The sequence below is a fragment of the Lytechinus variegatus genome, chromosome 7 (genome assembly GCF_018143015.1).
Source record: "Lytechinus variegatus isolate NC3 chromosome 7, Lvar_3.0, whole genome shotgun sequence".
NCBI lineage: Eukaryota > Metazoa > Echinodermata > Echinoidea > Temnopleuroida > Toxopneustidae > Lytechinus > Lytechinus variegatus.
In genome coordinates, this window is record NC_054746.1 from 39,137,090 (window position 1) to 39,156,349 (window position 19,260).

The 19,260-nt window shown below is 34.9% G+C and overlaps 1 protein-coding gene across 5 annotated transcripts in view; it reads right to left on the reverse strand.

Moving 5' to 3' along the window:
- The window catches only part of LOC121419247 (regulator of G-protein signaling 7-like), a 71,177-nt gene extending 57,978 nt beyond the window's left edge, over positions 1-13,199 (reverse strand). For 2 of the 5 annotated variants that reach the window (XM_041613627.1, XM_041613628.1), the window contains exon 1: positions 12,187-13,193. In XM_041613627.1, coding sequence (XP_041469561.1) covers positions 12,187-12,273 — 87 coding nt within the window. In that variant the 5' untranslated portion in view covers positions 12,274-13,193. Of the gene's footprint in view, positions 1-12,186 lie in introns of all 5 variants that reach the window. The other 3 variants (XM_041613625.1, XM_041613629.1, XM_041613626.1) reach the window with 3 other exon arrangements.
- Between the last annotated feature and the right edge of the window lie 6,061 nt (positions 13,200-19,260).

Here is a 19,260-nt window from a genome sequence, read left to right on the forward strand (position 1 = left end):
CAACATCACACTCTTTATTTTTATTCATAATTGCACTATAAAAAAAAACAAAGCTGAAAGATAAAGATGAATTTGCATTTGGGGTTCATGAAAAAAATACAGCAGTATGTGCAAACAATAACTTAATAAAAAAACAAGTCACATGATGATTAATGACATGGAAAAACTAAAAAAAGTATGGAAATTTGATTACATGTTTGCTATATTTTTTATAGGCATGTTCAGATTTACCCCAAATGATTTGTATTCTTTCATTAGTTGAATTTCTTCTTATATATATATATAACATAAAATTTTAATTTAATTGCATTAGATGAAAATTGCATTGGATATTGGTAATTCCTTTATTCTAATTCCACATTGGATACACCCTAATATCATTTTAGTGCCTTAGGCAGTCTTGTATATGAATTACATGCACAACAAATGCTAAAATTTCCCGGATGTGGTCATGTTTCAGCAAGGTACCAATGAAATATGTGCTGCTAAAATTAAAAGAACATGTAAGCTTTTTAAAAAAAGAAAAATGATTATGATTGGAATAATGACAAGAAAAAACAATAACTTATTTTTCCTAAGATGAGGGTACACAAATCAAATGTCTAGTCCTCATGTTGAAAGCTGATACAAACTCTTGTAATCATTTCCCAGGTGAAATTGTGAAAATTACAGTTTTTACTGAAATGGTTAAGGATTATATTTGTGATTTTATTAGAAGCACCCTTTTCTTTCTCAGAATGATAAACAAAATTGGCATCCTTTAAAGCAAAACTTTCAAATGTTTAAAATCTAAGTCCGAGTTTTTAGACGTAATCACCTATTTAATATTGTACAACGCCTACTTAACTTGTTGTACGCGAGCAAATGGGAGGCTGAATGTCAAACATTTGTACCGTTGCACATACCACGTACCTTCAAAATGTACCATTGCACGGCTTTAGGAGGTGACGTCACAATATGATTCAATTCATTGCACTCAGTAAAAAATGAAGGTGAAATACGCGTATAGCTTGCTGGCTACATGCGCAATGCCGCTCTAGGTCATGTCATGTGCGCTTGTGAGATTTTGCTTTTTGCTTTCAATGTTTTGCTCCCTTTTAATTGATTACTGCAGGGAAAAATTTTTCCTTTTTTCATATTTTCGCTAAACTCTGAGGCGCTGTACATTAGCGCATACAGTGAATATTCTTATTCGTGCAATGGTGCAAGATTTTGCATTTGGTGAAAGAAACACTACATTCAACTCTGCTAATGCCTTGTTGAATAGAGCATCTTTCTTTCACCTCATGATGGTGCAAATCTTGCACCATCACACTCATGCATATTCGCTATTTGTATACTATCATTTCATTATCTCAATATTCATTACCCATGTTAAAGCAGGACTTGCCATGCTATCAGATGTAACCCCATTGTCCTTCATTAATTGTACATTATAGATATATGTATTTTCCATACAGGATATTCCATTGTAAAAGGGGTGTGGGGATGAGGTAAGTGAGTGTGGGAGAATGTGTGCAAGGGTGTGGGTGTGTGACTGACTGTGTGTCCATGTGTAAATGTGTGCCAGGAATAGCATGTGTACAGGTCACTTTAAGTCACTGAACCTTCAAGATGTAATATCAGTAATGAATTACAGATTGATGATTCTACATCTTAATGAGATAGTAGTTACATGTACAAAGAGAATCAAATTACATCTGACAATACCTTCAAATGTAAGTCACAGTCTTGATAGGAATTTCCTATTTGTATTATATGTGAGTCACTATATGCAGCTGAAAAAGTGCATCCTCATACAAAATGGGAAGAAAGGAAACTTTTCATCTACATGAGAAGTGAATTTAATACATTCCAATTAATTTAATTTCTTTAAAAAAGAATGAGGGTACTTATACTGAGACATGACATTGCATACTTCATTTTCTGCATGCTTGAAAATGGTAGCACTACTGCTTCTTCAATAACACACTGAGTGATACTTCCAATAACATGCATACATACAATTACAGTAACAAGCGCACACCCCATACGCTATTATGACAATACACATATGCACAAGATGGTCCCCTTAGCTCTATAGCGACACACACAAACACACACCCTCCACCACCATGGAGCAGCAGTACACCCACACAACACACACACACCTCTTGTAGAGCACTGTGTCTGAGCTGCTGAAATATGAGTAGAGTCTGTACGCACATAGCCCGCATTCAGACTAAATACATCATTTGCTTGTCACTGCATACAGTATACCAGGCTTCTTCTCTTGCTGGTGCTGTGGCTTTGTGATACAAATTTGCCTATGTGCGTCACTGCATTGATTACACTGCCATTTTCGACTCCTACATTGCATTTTTTTCTTTGCCCCTTCTTTTTCTCTTATCTCTTTCTTTTTTCTTTCTCTTTCTCTCTCTGAATGTATCAACCTTCCTGTGTCTCTGTCCTTCCTAGTTGTAAACATGTTTTTTGTAATACCTTTAGGAGTCTGTCTAGCTCCACTAAAGTTATTCTCCACTATCTAGATATTTTGTAATAAATATCCCTTTCCTTCTCTCACCTTTGCCACACAGATACAGTACTTTGTTAACTTAACATATTATTCTGATAAAAGTTTATTCCATTTAGCAAATAATCAATGTGAAAGTGTAACCACCTATTCTAATGATCTTCTGATATTGGCACTAAAATTTTAGGAAAGTAATTTTTCTATAACCTTTAAAATGATTCCAAAATTGCTTTCTCACATGTCTATTTTTTTCCTTTTGACTTATAATTTTCAAAGTTACATCACTGCACAAATGGTTATTATCAATATGAAATGAATAGAAATACAAGTGATATGGATTGATTAAAAAAAACATTTTAATGAAAACGGTTCTGAATTTCAGAAATTTAAACACATGAAATAGGGCAAAATTATCTTTTTTTAACAATTTCTTCTTAACAATGAAAAATTATACAGAAAAAAAGAAAATACAGGAATTCAATCCAATTCATTTCATTCATAAACTGATAAAGCTAACATTTTTTGTAATCAGATACAAACATAAATTAGACCTTCTTAACACTGAAATATTCACTTGTTTCATCAGATGCACAAAAGCTACTAATACATTTTCAATCTCCTTTTTCAAAGAAAGTTCTCAGCCTGTGCTAATTGTCATGTCATATGAAAACCAATTATTCCATCATTCACAGGTTGTTTATACAAAATCAAATCAATAGCTTATACTTGAACAGCTGTGCTTCACACTTTTACTGTGAAAAAAAAATATTATGATCAACTGGCAAATTTTGCCTTCATCCAGAGTTAAAACAAGAATAGAATTGTTACTTAGTTCTTTTGTGATGTTATTTTAAATGTCAAATACACGTTTCTTTTTCAATCTGGCCTAAAATTATCAAACCATATCTGTATTGAAGCTAAAAGTAATATCAATGATGGCATGATATGATACTTGTAGCGATATTAAGCATCGACCATGGCATTATTGAATGATACCTTCCCTGTTAATTCAACCGGCCTTAACATTTGCATTATTAAACTGAATGGATATGGTATATCAATATAACAATAGTCAAATGTGACAAGTCTGTCAACAGCTTTTAGAAATTTCAATTATGATCATGAGTTGGCCTTGAAACAAGGTAGAATATTATATTTTACTGCATTCTTAATTGTCATATCATCAGTATATTAATACTGTAACATACTTCAATTACTTCAATTCAAGGGACCAATATCATTTGGGATTGGCAAATATCAAATTGAAATACAAAATCAAATTACATTCCATGGTTCAAATCATTGTTGTATGCTGAATTTTTATGAAACTATTCCAACACCTAAAATGTGCGATGATAGGCCGATATTGTTTTAAAATTTTAATGGAAATGTGAATTATTACAATTTTTTTTTACAATTCCAACTGCATAACCTTTCTATCATCAAAAGTCAAACTATTTTACATCAGCAAAATTTTTTTGGAGCTAACAGTTATGGTGATTTCTAAAACAATAGCCTCATCAATTAACCTCTTGTCTATATATGTTATTGTCCAATTGCACAGTGACTCAATTTTTGCCCAATTTGGATTAAGTGACCTTTCTAATCTTAAACTTAGTGATAATCTAAATGTCTTGATCATGGTCAATCTTTGTGACACTTTCAAAGGAAATACAATGAAATTGGGCTGTAACATATGTATTTGTTTATAACATTTGTATATAATAAAGTATATGTATGTAACAGACATCCCTCGCTGCCTTACCTGGAGTCAGAAGGAATGGCTTGTGGGTTGCAGGAATTTTACATTTGTTTTTTCTTCCAGGCAACTCCAGGACTGCAGTGGGGGAGTCCTTTTTAAAATTCTGTCATACGTTGTAATGTCATTATCCTATGGTCCTGTTTGTTGTTTTAAATGCCAAATAAATAATGATAATAATAATAATCTTTCCTGAATCCTTAGACACATCTTTAACAATTTATCAAATAATCCAGTTATTCTGAAAATTTATATTCCATAAAGTCTTATTTGATGTTTGCATCACCTTGATAATAGTTACAAGAGTTGCATGTATTTCAATTTTATTCAATATTGACAAGATTAGGATCATGTAAATAACAGTCACCCATGACATGTGGACATCCTGGCTCTTTGTCTAGACAATATCCTCTTATATACATTTTTCCTCACCAGGGCATTTTCATAAATATGAATTTCAAGCAAAATATATGACCAACTCACCAATCTTCTTCCAAATTTTTTTGGGAACTCCAAATTAGATTGAAATTATGGGTTTATATGGGAAGATTGGGCATCACTTGAGGTCATGTAAAATGAAAATACAGTGCGTATAAAAAAAAAGTTTACACTTTGAAAAAATCCTGTAAAATTATACATTTGTAATATCCTGAAGATTGTTCCACATTTTAACATTGGTACAGGTCCATTAAAGCAAATGACGATATAACTGTCAAAAAATATTTTCGCTTGAGTGAGCACCACTTACTTTTGAAAAGTTAGTGAAAAATGATTTGCACAGAAATTTGAAATAGTTATGCGAATAAAAGTAGACCTTAATCATGAAGAACAAATGGAATTTAGCTAGTAAAATTGATTTTAGGATATCTTGTACATTGTTTGACTTGTTTCCTTGCCCAAAACACTTCGAAGAGTGCATTTCGCCCCACCCCACTCCCCCACACACCGAGGCCATCATGACGATATTTGCTTTACACTGAGCTGTGATTTACATGGGTTGGCTTAAGCTTGATTTTCATTTTGTTAATCATTGCTAAGCTTGGGAAAAGTGTGGAGAAACAAATATTAAATGAAAAATGAAATGTAAACCAACTATCATTGATAAAAACTTAGTGAAAAAATGCTGGAGATGTCTGATATAAACTTTTGTTCAGATTCAGTTATGTCCTTAGATCCAGCTCTCACAAATAGGGTAAAGGTTGTGCTTATTGAGTGTTGAAATTTCAATTTGGGTGGCAAAATTGTCACAAAATGCTTGAATGTATCCGTTTTATTCCACTTGACTAAAAGTGCAAGGGAAATGTATGATAAATTTTTCGTAGTGTCAGTTTGATTTCGTCCTTTCCCCTTGACACAGCATGAAAACGAGCATTTCTGCGCAAACAGATTTCTGCGAGCTTTACAGAAATGGACAGTGCTCACTCAAGTGTAACATTCTGACAAAACTTTTACTTTCATTGGATAGATGAACCCGAACCCAAGATTATATGTGAAAAAATTACCCACGTGTTGTACATTTTTTAATTCCCAGGGCTTTTTCAAAGTGTAAACTTTTTTTTGATACGCACTGTAGAATCAATCCTTATGTCTCCTACTAGACCTTGAGTGTAGCTTGACTAATTTACAGATCTGTAGTTTATGAAATGAAGGACATGTCTCTTTAATTAAAATTTTACTTAAATTGAAATCATAAAATTCTGCTATTAAAAACTTCAGTAGTTGACTTTTAAAAAATGAATAGTTTTCTTGACACCCCCCCCCCATGAAAAGGAGAATAAATCAAGCAAAAGAAACAAACAAAACAAATAATAAGAGCATTTGGGGCCACCAAAACTTACCATCCATAATTTTGCAATAAGTGCAACATATTTGCATATGAGTTCATGGTATGATTGGGATAATATTTATCATGTAGAGATGGAGATGTTAAAGTGAAGTAGTGGTTGTAAAGATTTGCCTGGTCATCAAGGTGAATCCAGTGTTTAATTATTTTGTGTTACTGTATAATTGTTGCGTTATTGTAACAATTATTTTTTATCATTGTATTTGACTTGTTTGATATTCTGCCAAATAAGATAATAATAAATAATAATGATAATGATAATAATAACAATAACTTGTGGTTGTTTAACTACCTAGTTTAGTGATGCTGAACACAACTAAAGGCTTTGTGGATTTAAAAAGTTACTCATGCTAGCTAGAGACATACTGATTGTTTGTAGACATTTGAAGCATTATGCAGGTTTAGAATGTAACTCACACTGCATGACAATGTAGATCGTAAAAGGAGTCACTGATAGTAGAGATAACTATTTGTTATGAAGCTTAACTAGGACTGTATAATGAGTGTGACAGTTTATTAAGGGCCTTTTCACACGTAAATCTTGAATCATCCTTGTAATGATGATTGATATTGTAATCGTGACTGTGATTAGCGTTTGTGATTCTACTCATGTTCTCGTTTGGTTTTACATGTGCTAAATATTCGTCATTAGCCTTATTTTTTTTACTGGTATCATCATTCAAATTACAATTTTTTTTACTGTGTGAAAGGGCGGTATGTTACTATTACTGATCTTGGTATTGGTTATGAACGTTACTTGGTGATTGGTGCTAAAGACAACTGATATATGTTAACTCAGTGATAGATTTTGAAGACAACTGTTGGTATATATATTTATTTTGGAAGACAAATGACGGCTGTGAAGGCTTACTGGGTAGCCGATGTTAAAGACATGGATTAGGGTTCACTAAAGTTACTAAAGTTGATTTTGAAAAAAGTTCGGTTATTGATGTTGAAGAAATCAGGTGGTTCCAACCGTTTACTATGTTAGGTACCATAGAACTGCATTTTTTTTATACATGCGCCCGATACACGTTAAATATAAGCGTAATTTATACAGGAAATCTGCATAAACCATGGATTCAAGCGTGGGTTTTCAAAACCACCTTTGTGAATTCAGGCAATAGTGCCATTATAACAGGATTCTTGCTTAAAGATGTGGCACAGGCTTTTGACAATTACCTTCCTGATATTGATGATAAAGAAATATGATTGTTATAAAGGTTTATATTGATGTTGAAGACAACTGGTGGTTAAAAACAATTAATAACTTAGGTGACTGATATTGAAAATTACCATAGGTTATAAAGGTTACCAACTTGTCTTAACTAATATTGAAAATAACCAATGGGTTAGTGTTTATACTATTTAGTAATTATGCTGTATTTGTAAATTTAAGAATAGTGACATCTGCTTATTTACGTCTGTTAAACATGTACAATGGACTTAAACCAATTGGACACTTTTCCTTATGCTAGAAATACTAAAGATAACCAAAATTTGATAGTTTGTTTATTGATCATGAAGAAATATTGTGATATCAGCAATAATCCTAGCAGGAAAATATGGGTTGCATTTTGTCACATTATTTGAGATATTTAAAGATGTAAAAAATTTTGGCCCGTATTCTGAAGTCCATGAACTTCAAATTATTTAACTAAAATTATGGGAAGAAAAATGTCAAAATTCTGTTCACGTTGTGTGCTTCTTCTGTTAACTATATATTGTTTCCTAATAATTTGACATTATTTTTCCCACACAGTTATTGATGATTTGATTGTAAAATGAACCAATAGGTAGAGCCTGTAATGTGCTGCATCTGGTTCTCCAAAGTTAAACCAACAACTTTAAACCATAGTTTAAATCAATCAGAGTCCAGAATATGGGTCATTATTGTTGGAAATATTGAATACCATAAATGGGGATGGGGTTTCAAATTTTATAAATTATACAGAGACCATTCATTAAATTTAATTCTTATACTGAAAAAAAAAATTGTTGAAAATTGTCAGAAGAAGGTTCATCCAGCTTGGAACATTAAAACAACTGATAAAAGTACACAACAGTATCACAAGGTAATGCTTAAAACAATTGAAGGTAAGTATTGACATGACTCATAGTACTTATATGACATCAATTAACACAGTGTAAACAGAATCCTGAGATGACAAACAGGTGAAAGATTCTAATCCTTGTTAGGGTAATGATCTTGGGAAATACAGCTGACTAGCAAATAAACATGGTTGATCAGATGCTTTTCAACAATAACAACTCATCTCTTCTCAGTTCACACTCATTACTAAATTCCAAGGCGAATATGTTTACTGTTTTCAGTACCATAATGCGTTTATATAGTTGTAAAGCCCAGGGCTGGCCAAATGACAAATACTGGCGGTAAATAGTTGTAGATAATATGTACTGCCTTGATAATTTTTTGGGAAAATGCAAAGTATTTGGAATTGCAGTGAAATACCTAAATTTCCTTGGAAATTGTCAATCCTGGTAAAGCCCTAAGGTGTAAAATGTAAGGTCTTAGGTGTAAGGTGTAAAGTAGCCATTTTAAAGCTGTTTTTATGAACCACATGAACCTGATTTAACTATTCTATGTGTGTAAAATACCAGAGTAGTTCAAGGGTTTGTTTTGCATGTCATTAGGGTAGAAGACCATATGAGAACTGGGGTGAATTTTAGTCTCGAGTGATCTAAATTGTAGCCTGTTTCGCTTGCCACAGAATGTAGTCTTGTGAAAATACTATTTAGAATATAAATTAGATGATTAAGATAATAAAGTATATTTAAGAAACATCAAAACAAACACCACATTATATAATGCAATGACCACTACCACCGACAACATAACAAAAAAAACAAAAGTAATAACAACAGAACTACTACAACAACAACAATATACTACTACCACTACTTTTCCTCCTACTGCTCTTACAGTACCTAAAGCATTCCAAAGATATTCCCTGGGGGTGTATTATTTTCCATAGGCAGCACCCCAGAGTTTCTGGAAGGTGTGGAAAAATTGAATTGTAACAAAAATGACCAACATCTTTTACAGAACTTACCCCTTTTTTTGCTTGTCAGCTTGCTCTGGATGAATATGACTTTCAGTTAGTCATGAAATCTTCTTGGGGGGGGGCTTGTCAAATTTTCTCAGGACGAAAATAACTTTCATTTTGGAGTCATTTTTTTATTTTTGCTTGTCAGATTGACATCAGCACCCCCAGTCAAAAAGTTGTTCACAGGGCTCTGTTCTGCAAGCACTTCTTCCACCACTACTACCACCACACCACTCTTCATACTACTTCTACTACTACTAATGATACCGCCACCACAACTCTTACTACTACTACTAGGCTTTCCAAAATACTACTACTACTACTCCTACTCACACTACTACTCCTTTTCTATGGTTAATCATTATCATGCTATTAAATTATACTACATAAGTGCTGCATCAATAACTATGCTGATAGTATACTGCTCTCAGTAAAACATTCTGGTATATTCTCCATAGTAATTACAGTATAGAAAAACATTGGCACAGAAAGGTCAATTTCAAACCTCTCTACAATAAACAATTGTAGGAATTCAAATAACCAGGCCCTATGAGATGTATCATTCAAACTTTTAATGATTTTTAGTATGTTTCTTTTAAAAAAAGCATAATTTTTTTAAAATGTTTTTAAGTTTAACTTCATTTTCAAAAGTGTCATATGTATAATAATAATAATATGAACCATTTATATAGCGCAGCTATTATATTGCTATAGTCTAATGAGCTTAACAATGGTATCATAATTATTATTACCCCGGCTGTAGCCGAGCTGCCATACAGGCGCTCAAGTATTCGAGGAATTTCATCCTACCAGGTACCCTTTCACCTCACCGGGGTTGAGTGCAGCACAATGGGTAAATTTCTTGCTGCAGGAAAACACGCCATGGTCGGGAATCAAATCCATGTCCCTCATATTGGAAGACGAGAGTCTTTACCACTAGACCACAATGCCCCCACATCCTACTCCATTCTTCTTTAGTAATTGCATGATACCTGTACAATACCAAAACTATCTAAGAAATAACAATCATATTTTGTCAACGCCAGCACGTTTCCACCTGGTCAAATAGTGCAGTTCCTGATCAATACATTGTGCTGGTATAGAATGTTGTGCACGTATTGCTTGCTCAAGAAATTTGCAGTCCAGACTAAAGTCAAACCATTTATATATGGTCTTGAAATATTTTGTATTTATCTCTATGGAGGGTAGGAAATAACTTTTATTTTTTGAGTGGCTAATTTTTTTTTCCACACTGGGGCGATTGCAGAATTTGGGGTGCTTTGCCTTTTATTTCAAGGGCTACTTTAGCGAGGCTACAAGCAATTATCATCATTCTGCCTTAGTTAGAATATTGATTTTCTAACAATTTTAAATATTGTTTGTGACAGATCTTGGGGCAACTCTAAATAGAATGGTTGCCCCAAAGCATGTATTTTGGGGGATTTCAGGGGCAATTTGGGCTGTTATGAGGAAGAAATCAACCGTTGCTATCGTGCACTTTCTACCGTGTCTCTATGACACTGCATGATACTATTACATTTTTTCAGAAAGTATTCAATATAGATACAAATTCTGAATGGATATTGGTATGAATTCTGACACTATAATCAGATAGAGAAAGGTAGTAACAAAAACCATTGTTAAATCGTTTTCTGAATAAAAGTGTAGTGATTAGTTTCTTTTTTTACATCCCCATGCCTTTTATTGCTTTATTATATGGATAAGATGTAGATTCCTGGAGATGTAGATTTCTAGATTTCATAGAAAATACTATTCATCAAATAATCTTTATTTTGCATTTCAAAATGATAGCCCATCAGCTATAAGCAAAACATGAAAAGAAAATCTCAATATTCAATTCTATTCGGACATCTTTTGTTCAATTTTAATTGTCACATTTTTAATTTTTCATCTCCATTTTAGGTTATTAAAGACCCAGACCAGAGCTAAAATTAAAATTGACAAATAAAAAATATAAGCTACAAATTACAATGTAAGTTTCATGCATATTAATGACTTGACAGCCAAGTATTTTGCTTAAGAAAAAACTACAATTCACAGGTTTTGAAAATGGGCTAAATTGTGATTTTTACTGGCCTGAATTATGTGTCATACTATGTCAGGAGGGATGTGATTACATAGGTTTGTACAGAGAAAAGAGTGAAAACTTGATTTCCAAAATATGAATTCAAGGTTGTCTTTTTTTTTACATTTTGCAGAAAGACCTACAGTTCTCAACTTGTTTTGGGTTGTTTTTTTGTGATATCTTTGTCTGGCTCTTATTTGGCCTACTTATTATTGCTGTCAAGGAATGCAGTTAAACATAATCTGAATATGGAAATAGAAATGAAAAGCTATGCTAAAAAGTGGGGACTAAAACAAGGCAGACAATGCTATTTATATGTGAAGAAAAAATATCAATGCTTAATTTGAAAATAAATGAATCACCACTATTTCTGTGTATAAATTCCTATGGAATCACAACGCTTCTGACACAGAATGACATCACAGACTTTAGGCCAATAAAAGCAAATAAAGCATATTTTTGAAGCCTGATAAGTGGAGGTCTCCAGCAAAGCAACAGCTAACAAGAGGTGAAAAAATGTGTCAACTTTAAAATGTTACGTTATGTAGTTTATAGGCATTAAATTTGTGATTCATTTTTGGGTCCAGTCAGGAAGTTTGCATTGCTGATAATTTATGCTATCCGTTATACTTTGATAGATTTTTAACTCAGAGCAGGCCTACAAGTTATAAAAGGAAACCATTTGCTCAAACTATTTGCAAAATCATGTACAGATGATATTCATATTTTGAAACACATGGTTTTAAAGTTGATTTTTCATGGACTAGATGAATCCAAGAAAAATGTTTTAACCAGAATGTAGCAATATATAAACAAAAGCTACCAAATCCTTTGGTTGCAATTTAATTTCGACATCAATCATTTCCAACGATCGACATGCACCTAAATCATACCAGTGCTAGATCACACGTGAATTACCTTTCGATACACGATGAGATTGGGATGTGCGCATTCCTCGTCACCACCAGCACCGTTTACCCGCCGCCAGTGTGCCATTTTCTGCATAATTTACACCTGTTCCCTTTTTGTGCTCCCCGAGTCCACACGACCGTAGCTATTCAACCCCCGGATTGTCACTACGTCAACAGACGCTTTCCACTCTTGCATACAAACTTAAACTGCAAGAGTGCCACTGTGGCGGGGATAAAATATATGTTTCCAACTATGTTGCGTTATCACAGACTACGTGAGGTTCGACATATTTCTCCTCTGAAACCTCTTCACACTTGATATAAATCCTCACTAATATACCGCTGTCATTCCGTGGAAGCGCAAAAAGAGTTGTACGTGTCTCCTTACAAAAACATGTCTTCATGTAATATGAATATAATAAGAATGTGTTGTTCTTATATATTCACAACTATATATGCATAATATATTCCATGTATTAATTCTTTGAGTGTAGACTTCCCAAAAAGATATGTTTGGATACTTTTACCTCCAAGGCAAAAAAATATATATATAACGCGAAAGAAGATTTGCTGGCGCTACGTTACTATCGTACGTAGAAAGCGTAAGCGTTTATGCACGGGCGGTCATCCCGTTTCTCCATATGCACTGTGTGTACAAAACTATGAACGTGAATACGAGAACTGGTACAATATGACAGCTGGTCGACTAGCCGGGATTGAACCACAATTCAACCCGTTATCAGGCACTAAAACACAATTAAAAACATAATCCCGGTCCGTTCAGGGTCCACTTGTGCTTCCAATGCATTATGACAAATCATTGTGCCTTGTACATGGATTTAAATCCACTCTCTTTCCGACCATGTACAGCGAATTCCGTACTTTTCACGGCCATACCTAAAAACACACATCGTCAATACTATAGAGAATGAAGCGACAGGCAATCCAAGCCGAGAGTATACCGAGTGTACCAAGATATTGCAGCTCGTCAATATATACGCCCGCTTCGTTCGGCATCATTATCTCGTGCAAAAGATGGAAGGCTTTACTCTCTTCCTCTTCACATGTTGAATATAATCATAATGATATGCTCTGCAAGCCTTTACCTCCGTGCTGTCTGCGATCTCCATCCAGTTCATCCACCCGCGATAAATTACTCTTTATCCTTTACTCTCTTTTCATTATTTTTTATTTTGGTATACAGGTGTATAAATATTTTTTATATAGTGCGGATCTACCTGAGCTTTACCTTATAATATGCCACATATAGACCTCAGATATTGCACATCACTATCATTTAAGTTACAGGCCCTTTTTTCTTCCTTTCTTTCAAAATATTGTCCTTACTACATTGTACTTTGGCTATTATGAGCGAAGTTTAATTTACTTACACCCATTCTGCCAAAACGATATAGGCCTACACGAACTCGGCCCAATATTGTTTGGACTGCGTTGATCTTATATACGTAGAATATTTGAAACCATGTAATGACAGGGGCGATGTGGTAGTATTTTGATAGGGGTATATGATTGTGACGTCATTACCGAATTGAAATCAAGGGGTTATGAAGAGTTACACCGTAATCGCCTCTTTTCCTTCATTTATTTTTTTTTTGATGAAAACATAGTTGCGTTTCACTCAGTTGCTTTGTTTCTTTGTTTCCTAACATGTTTTTCAAATGTTTTACATATTCAATTGACACCCCCTCCCGATTCCCTTCCAATTATTCGGCGAATAGGGCTTTTGATATGGATTCATGATGTCCCATCGTACTTGGATCCCCTCCCCATGGTTTGACTAAAGATCATTTCCGCTTTTATTCCATTCTGATGAAATATTTGGTGGGATTTGCACAATTCATTGCCTATCATTACATCTCTTATAACAAACTGTTCGATGCAGTTTCATTTTAGACTAGTGAAAATGGAAAAAGCAAAAAAAAAATCATGTCCATGATTAAAAAAAATTGAAAGTTTTCCCTTTTCGGGTCTGAAATCTGAATTATCACGAAAAAGGTATTTTGGGGCTTGCATTTTTTAAAGTTTTCTATTGATTTTCATGATTTTTATAACACCCCCCCCAAAAAAAAAAAAATCATGCAAAAATCAAAATATCGTGTGACACTGAAAAAGAACAATAATCAAAAGCGAATCAATTAAAAAATAGCAACTAAAGCAATACAGTTACAAATACGAACGGAAGAACGAAACATTTATTCATTGCTATGTGTAAATATCAATCATACGGCGATCATTAGCCCGTTATTTGTGACCAGCTTTCAACGGATGATCATGTTTGGATAGTGGTAGACGGGGGTCGGACGGCTGGTTTTGAACAATAATCAAACGAGCCAAATCCCTCTACGAATGTTCCCGAATGCGTCCCGATTTTTTTCTCGCTTTCGGGGAGGGAGAACAGAATAGGGGAGAGTGCGGGGCGAGTCCGCCCTTTCTAGAATTGTCATTTCTTTAGCAGGAATGTTGTGCTTTAGGTTGTATAAAGGCATAGCCTGGGAAGCGGGGGTGCTGGGGTGCTAAAGAAACCCCAAAATTTTCCTTCGGGGTGCTCCGTGTGTTATTTTCCTTAATATAGGCAGCACTCCTGGAAATCTGTTATGTATGATAAATGATAGAAATGTAATGAAAATGAACGACGTTTTGTAGGACCCCCCCACCACTTCAGAATTTCCCTACACATGTGTTTTTTTTTTCATAGTGGAACAACAACGACTTCTAGTTCGATGATCTATGAAAATTTATCATGATTTAGCACATAATACTTGCATGTCATCTTTATAGGGATATTTTTGTAGGCCTATGGGTCTATAATTTATGTAGATAAACGTAGGGCGGACCTGCCCCGTCGAAAAAGGAGTGAACTAGCCCCCCCCCGGCAGCCATTTCCTTTTCTCTTGTTTTTCGCAAATTGTACATCATATTATTTTGGAGTATCAAAGGCATATTTCAGTAAGCAAATGACACACCTTTATAACAAATATGTTATAACTGCATTCATTAGTGTCTATAAAAATACAAGAAATTTGATTTTTTTTAATGGCCTCAAAATGGACGAGTCGTAATTTTTCTTGAATTCCGAGAAGATGACATCTCGCCATGGTATACCTTTGGGCAGGTTAACATTACACCATCAACAAAACCTATACATCCAGCTACAGCAAAGTGATCACGTTGTGGGCAGACTTGCCCCGGGGCGGATTAGCCCCGCTCTCCCCTACTCCCGAACCCTCCTAAATGGGTGTATTCGGATGGATTCGCAGATTCGGTTCCGGTGTAAAGCTAGGATTACACCATAGCCATATTCACTTGAATGAATTCGGACTGATTCTGCCCGAATATGCCATGATTCGGATGAATTCGGTATAGATTCGAAACTTATTTTCCTCTGCATGATTCAGGGAGCTCCCCGAATAGAGACGAGTGGGCCCCTAATAGGTCCCGATTCAGCGCAGAATCGCCAAGAATTGACCCGAATCAATTTTTCTCCTCCCGATTAAATCCAAATGCCAGAATAGTGGCAAGAATCAAGCCGAATGTGGCCAGATTGCCCCGATTACAGCCGAACGACGACCCGAATGTTAACCCGAATCAGAACGAATATGGCTGAATGCGCCGAGCTCGGTTACTCCAGGAATAGGTCCGAATCTCTTCAGAATAGGCTACTCCAAATGCCTTCCCTAATCCAACCGAATGTCATACATCCTAAATGTGGCCCGAATGAAATTTGTTGTGGCCACATTCGGGACTTGATCGGGAGGTAGTATATAGGGTATTCGGCTTGTTTTGAATTAACATTTCAAAACGAGCATTCGCGGCCCGGAATCGAGGAGGGAGAACAGGATATTCCCGGAACCACCAGAATAGTGTATTCTAATGGATTCGCAACCGCATGATTCGGTTCCGGTATAACCCTAGCTTTAACCCGGTCTTTGATGTAGGCAATACTTTCTTTAAGCAATAATCAATTAAATAAGTCTGATAATGGAAGTAAATGCTACAAGACCAACTAAAGTGGCCGATTTATTTTAATATAAAAATGAATAGGTAATTATTATAATAATGTTTTATGTGGTCCTTTCCAATCTTTTTTTTAATTATAGGCCTACAAACTGGTAAACAACAAGTCTCGCCTGATTTCGCGCGATCAGAATAAAATTATGCAATGTGATCTTTATTGACCCCTCGATGGCCTCTCACCGTATCCTCGTGAAAACACAATTTTTTTTAACCAAGTGTGATAAAAATAATTGACACCGAACTTAAATACGTTCAAGGAAGTCAAAAGGGCAAGACTCTGGCTTTACTTGATTCATCTTGGATAGTCAGTCTCTCATTATTGTGTGAATTTCATTATGTAAAACAATTTTCACGAATACAGTCTCCCTTTTCAGTTCAGCTCATTTGTTAATAGTAGGATTCATATCATTTTGATTAATTGAAATATGGTAAAAATAAAAGACTTTTTTTCATGTCAGTATATAAAACATTTTCAGCTTACGCTTTGTACTCTCATGTTTATTTTGTTAATAGAGAGATTCATGTCGTTGTCATGAATTAAAAGTAAAATTGAAATGCTCTCTTTTACCGGTCAGTGAGTGAATCAAAATTTCAGATTGCGCTTCGCGCCCTCGTTACGTGTTAGAAGTGAGATTCATATCTTCTTCATGCATTCAAACGGCATTTAAAATACCCCCTTTTTAGATTAGTAAAAATATTTAGCTCACGCTCCGCGCTCAGATAATGGATTTAAGGTATGCCTAATGAGATACCTAACCTTGTTTGTAAAAATTGAGCAGAATAATCCTAAAACTACAGTCCTGCCTCCCTTTCCGCCCCTGCATATAACACCCCCCCCCCAAACACACACATACACGGATTTGGCACTTTGTGGAGCCGATCAGGGAAAATGTGGGCAATTATATACAGCCCGGCCTCCCACTTCGACAATGTTTCTTTCTCCCTGTATACGCCTACATCCCTTAATTCTCTGCTCTGTTTCATTGTCGTAATCTTCCCGAGAGTCCAAGACTATATAGATAATTTTCTTGGTATACTTCTTCCTGTTTGCTTCATTAGCATTTTCACTGTAACGTAAATCTATAATTATAGTCCTATGGCTTTACACTTTTTTGCTGGTATACTTGAAGTTGAAACGACATTCGGTCTAACAGTCTCTTACAAGCTATTTTAGCAATAATATAGTGCTGTAGAAAGATCCCTATGCTTAAATGTGGGTATTGGTAATAGTATTTATTTCTCACATCATGAAGATTTAAAAAAAACTGAAAGCAAATGCTTGACATAGTCAGCAAAGTGATAAGCTAGATAAACCCAAGGTTTATTCCCTAGAGTCCTGGCAGGGGCGTCGCTGGGCCTTTTCAAATGTGTGTATGTGTGTGTGCGTGTGCGTGCGGGGGGGGGGGTGGAGTCCCTGATTACCAACAATTATCGGTACAGATTACCGACGACCATGAGTCATAGTAGAGTTCCCTATTCTCCTCAGACATATTTTCTTTCGTCATACCCAGGGGCAGATCTAGCTTTCATTAAGAGAAGTGAGCGGAAACTATTTTTCATTCACATATTCCCCGTCGCGGCCGCCAAAGTCTGGTTTTAAAAAAAATGGTTAATCCTAACAAATTTGTCATTCTTAGAATCAGTATAAGGTATTCATTTGGACTAAATATAGATTACCATGCGAGCGCAAAGCGCGAGCTGAAATTTTTTGTATACTGGCGTGCAAAAGACTGTTCGTATAGTTATCCATGAATAGAATACATATCTTACCAATCCAATAATGTGAGCGCGAAGCACGATATGATTTTTTTTTATATTTCGACCTGAAAATTCGATTGTAGCTATGAAGATCGGTAAGGGGTTGATTAAACCTAAAGCGTTACCTGTTGGTTGAGTTAGGGCTTTCTCCATTCGATGAAAAGCACTTATTTGATTTTTTTTGGGTGAAAGTCAGTTGAATGAGAGTAATATTTTCAAGATTTTACACGGTTCTAATCATTTAATAATCTCATACATCAAAAGCGAATTACTGTATCTTTAAAACTTTTAAGATCAATTGATTAAGCCTTTCATATTATGAAAAGATTATTCCAAATATTCAATTATTAGGCCTTAAAATAATGATAAAAACACTTTCCTTGTTAAAAACACACTCAAAGGAAAAACTAAACAACCCTTTGTTATAATCATCAACAACAATAACGAGAAAGACGAAGTTGAATAAACTTTCATAGTGAATAAAAACAATGTTCTTCTTTCCTTGTCTATTTTTGTTTAATCCTTCCCAGCAGCGCAATGAGCCAACACTTAGGGGGTCAGACATGTTGTATGGAGCAATATTTCTCGAAAGTTACGAACAATGTAAGCGATCAAAATTTTGACCATTTCAATACCCCCTGCTTTTATTGTAATTCTTTGAATATGACTTGTATTGATTTTATTCAGGGCCGGTAGTCTTTCTTGAGCGGCGTCCTTTTTCAAGCCTTTGTGCTTATGACTGTCCCCTCCCATGCAATGATTGTTTATTATTTTACCGTGAAATATTGTCAATATATTTTATGTTCTATGATTATTTTTTTGGCATGGAAATAAAGAATCAATCATTCAATCAATACAAAAAAAAAAACAAATTTCACACTTTTACCTTTCCTTTTCTCCTTTTTCTTGGTTATTTATTTATTTTTTTTTTTTTGGGGGGGGGGATTCCTTGGCCTCAAGCTCCACATTAGTACACTCATGATAATTCCACTTCTCATATTGATATTTTCACCAAGAGATCGGATGAACTGGGTTGTGTGCTAGAAATTCTTGGGATCGGTTATGTTAAAAGAACTTAATGGATAATCCCTCGATGTTTTTAACATATTACTATGCTTATAATGAAATGACTCCCTGACTCCCCTCGTTCATTCATCTTTTGATTTCTTTCTTTTTATATTTTCCTCGCTCTTTCTTTCTCTCCCTCTCCAACGCACTATTTGTCTCCCTTCTCCAATCCCCAGGGAAGAACAGGTTGGTTATTAATAGCCAATCTGAAACGGGTCTA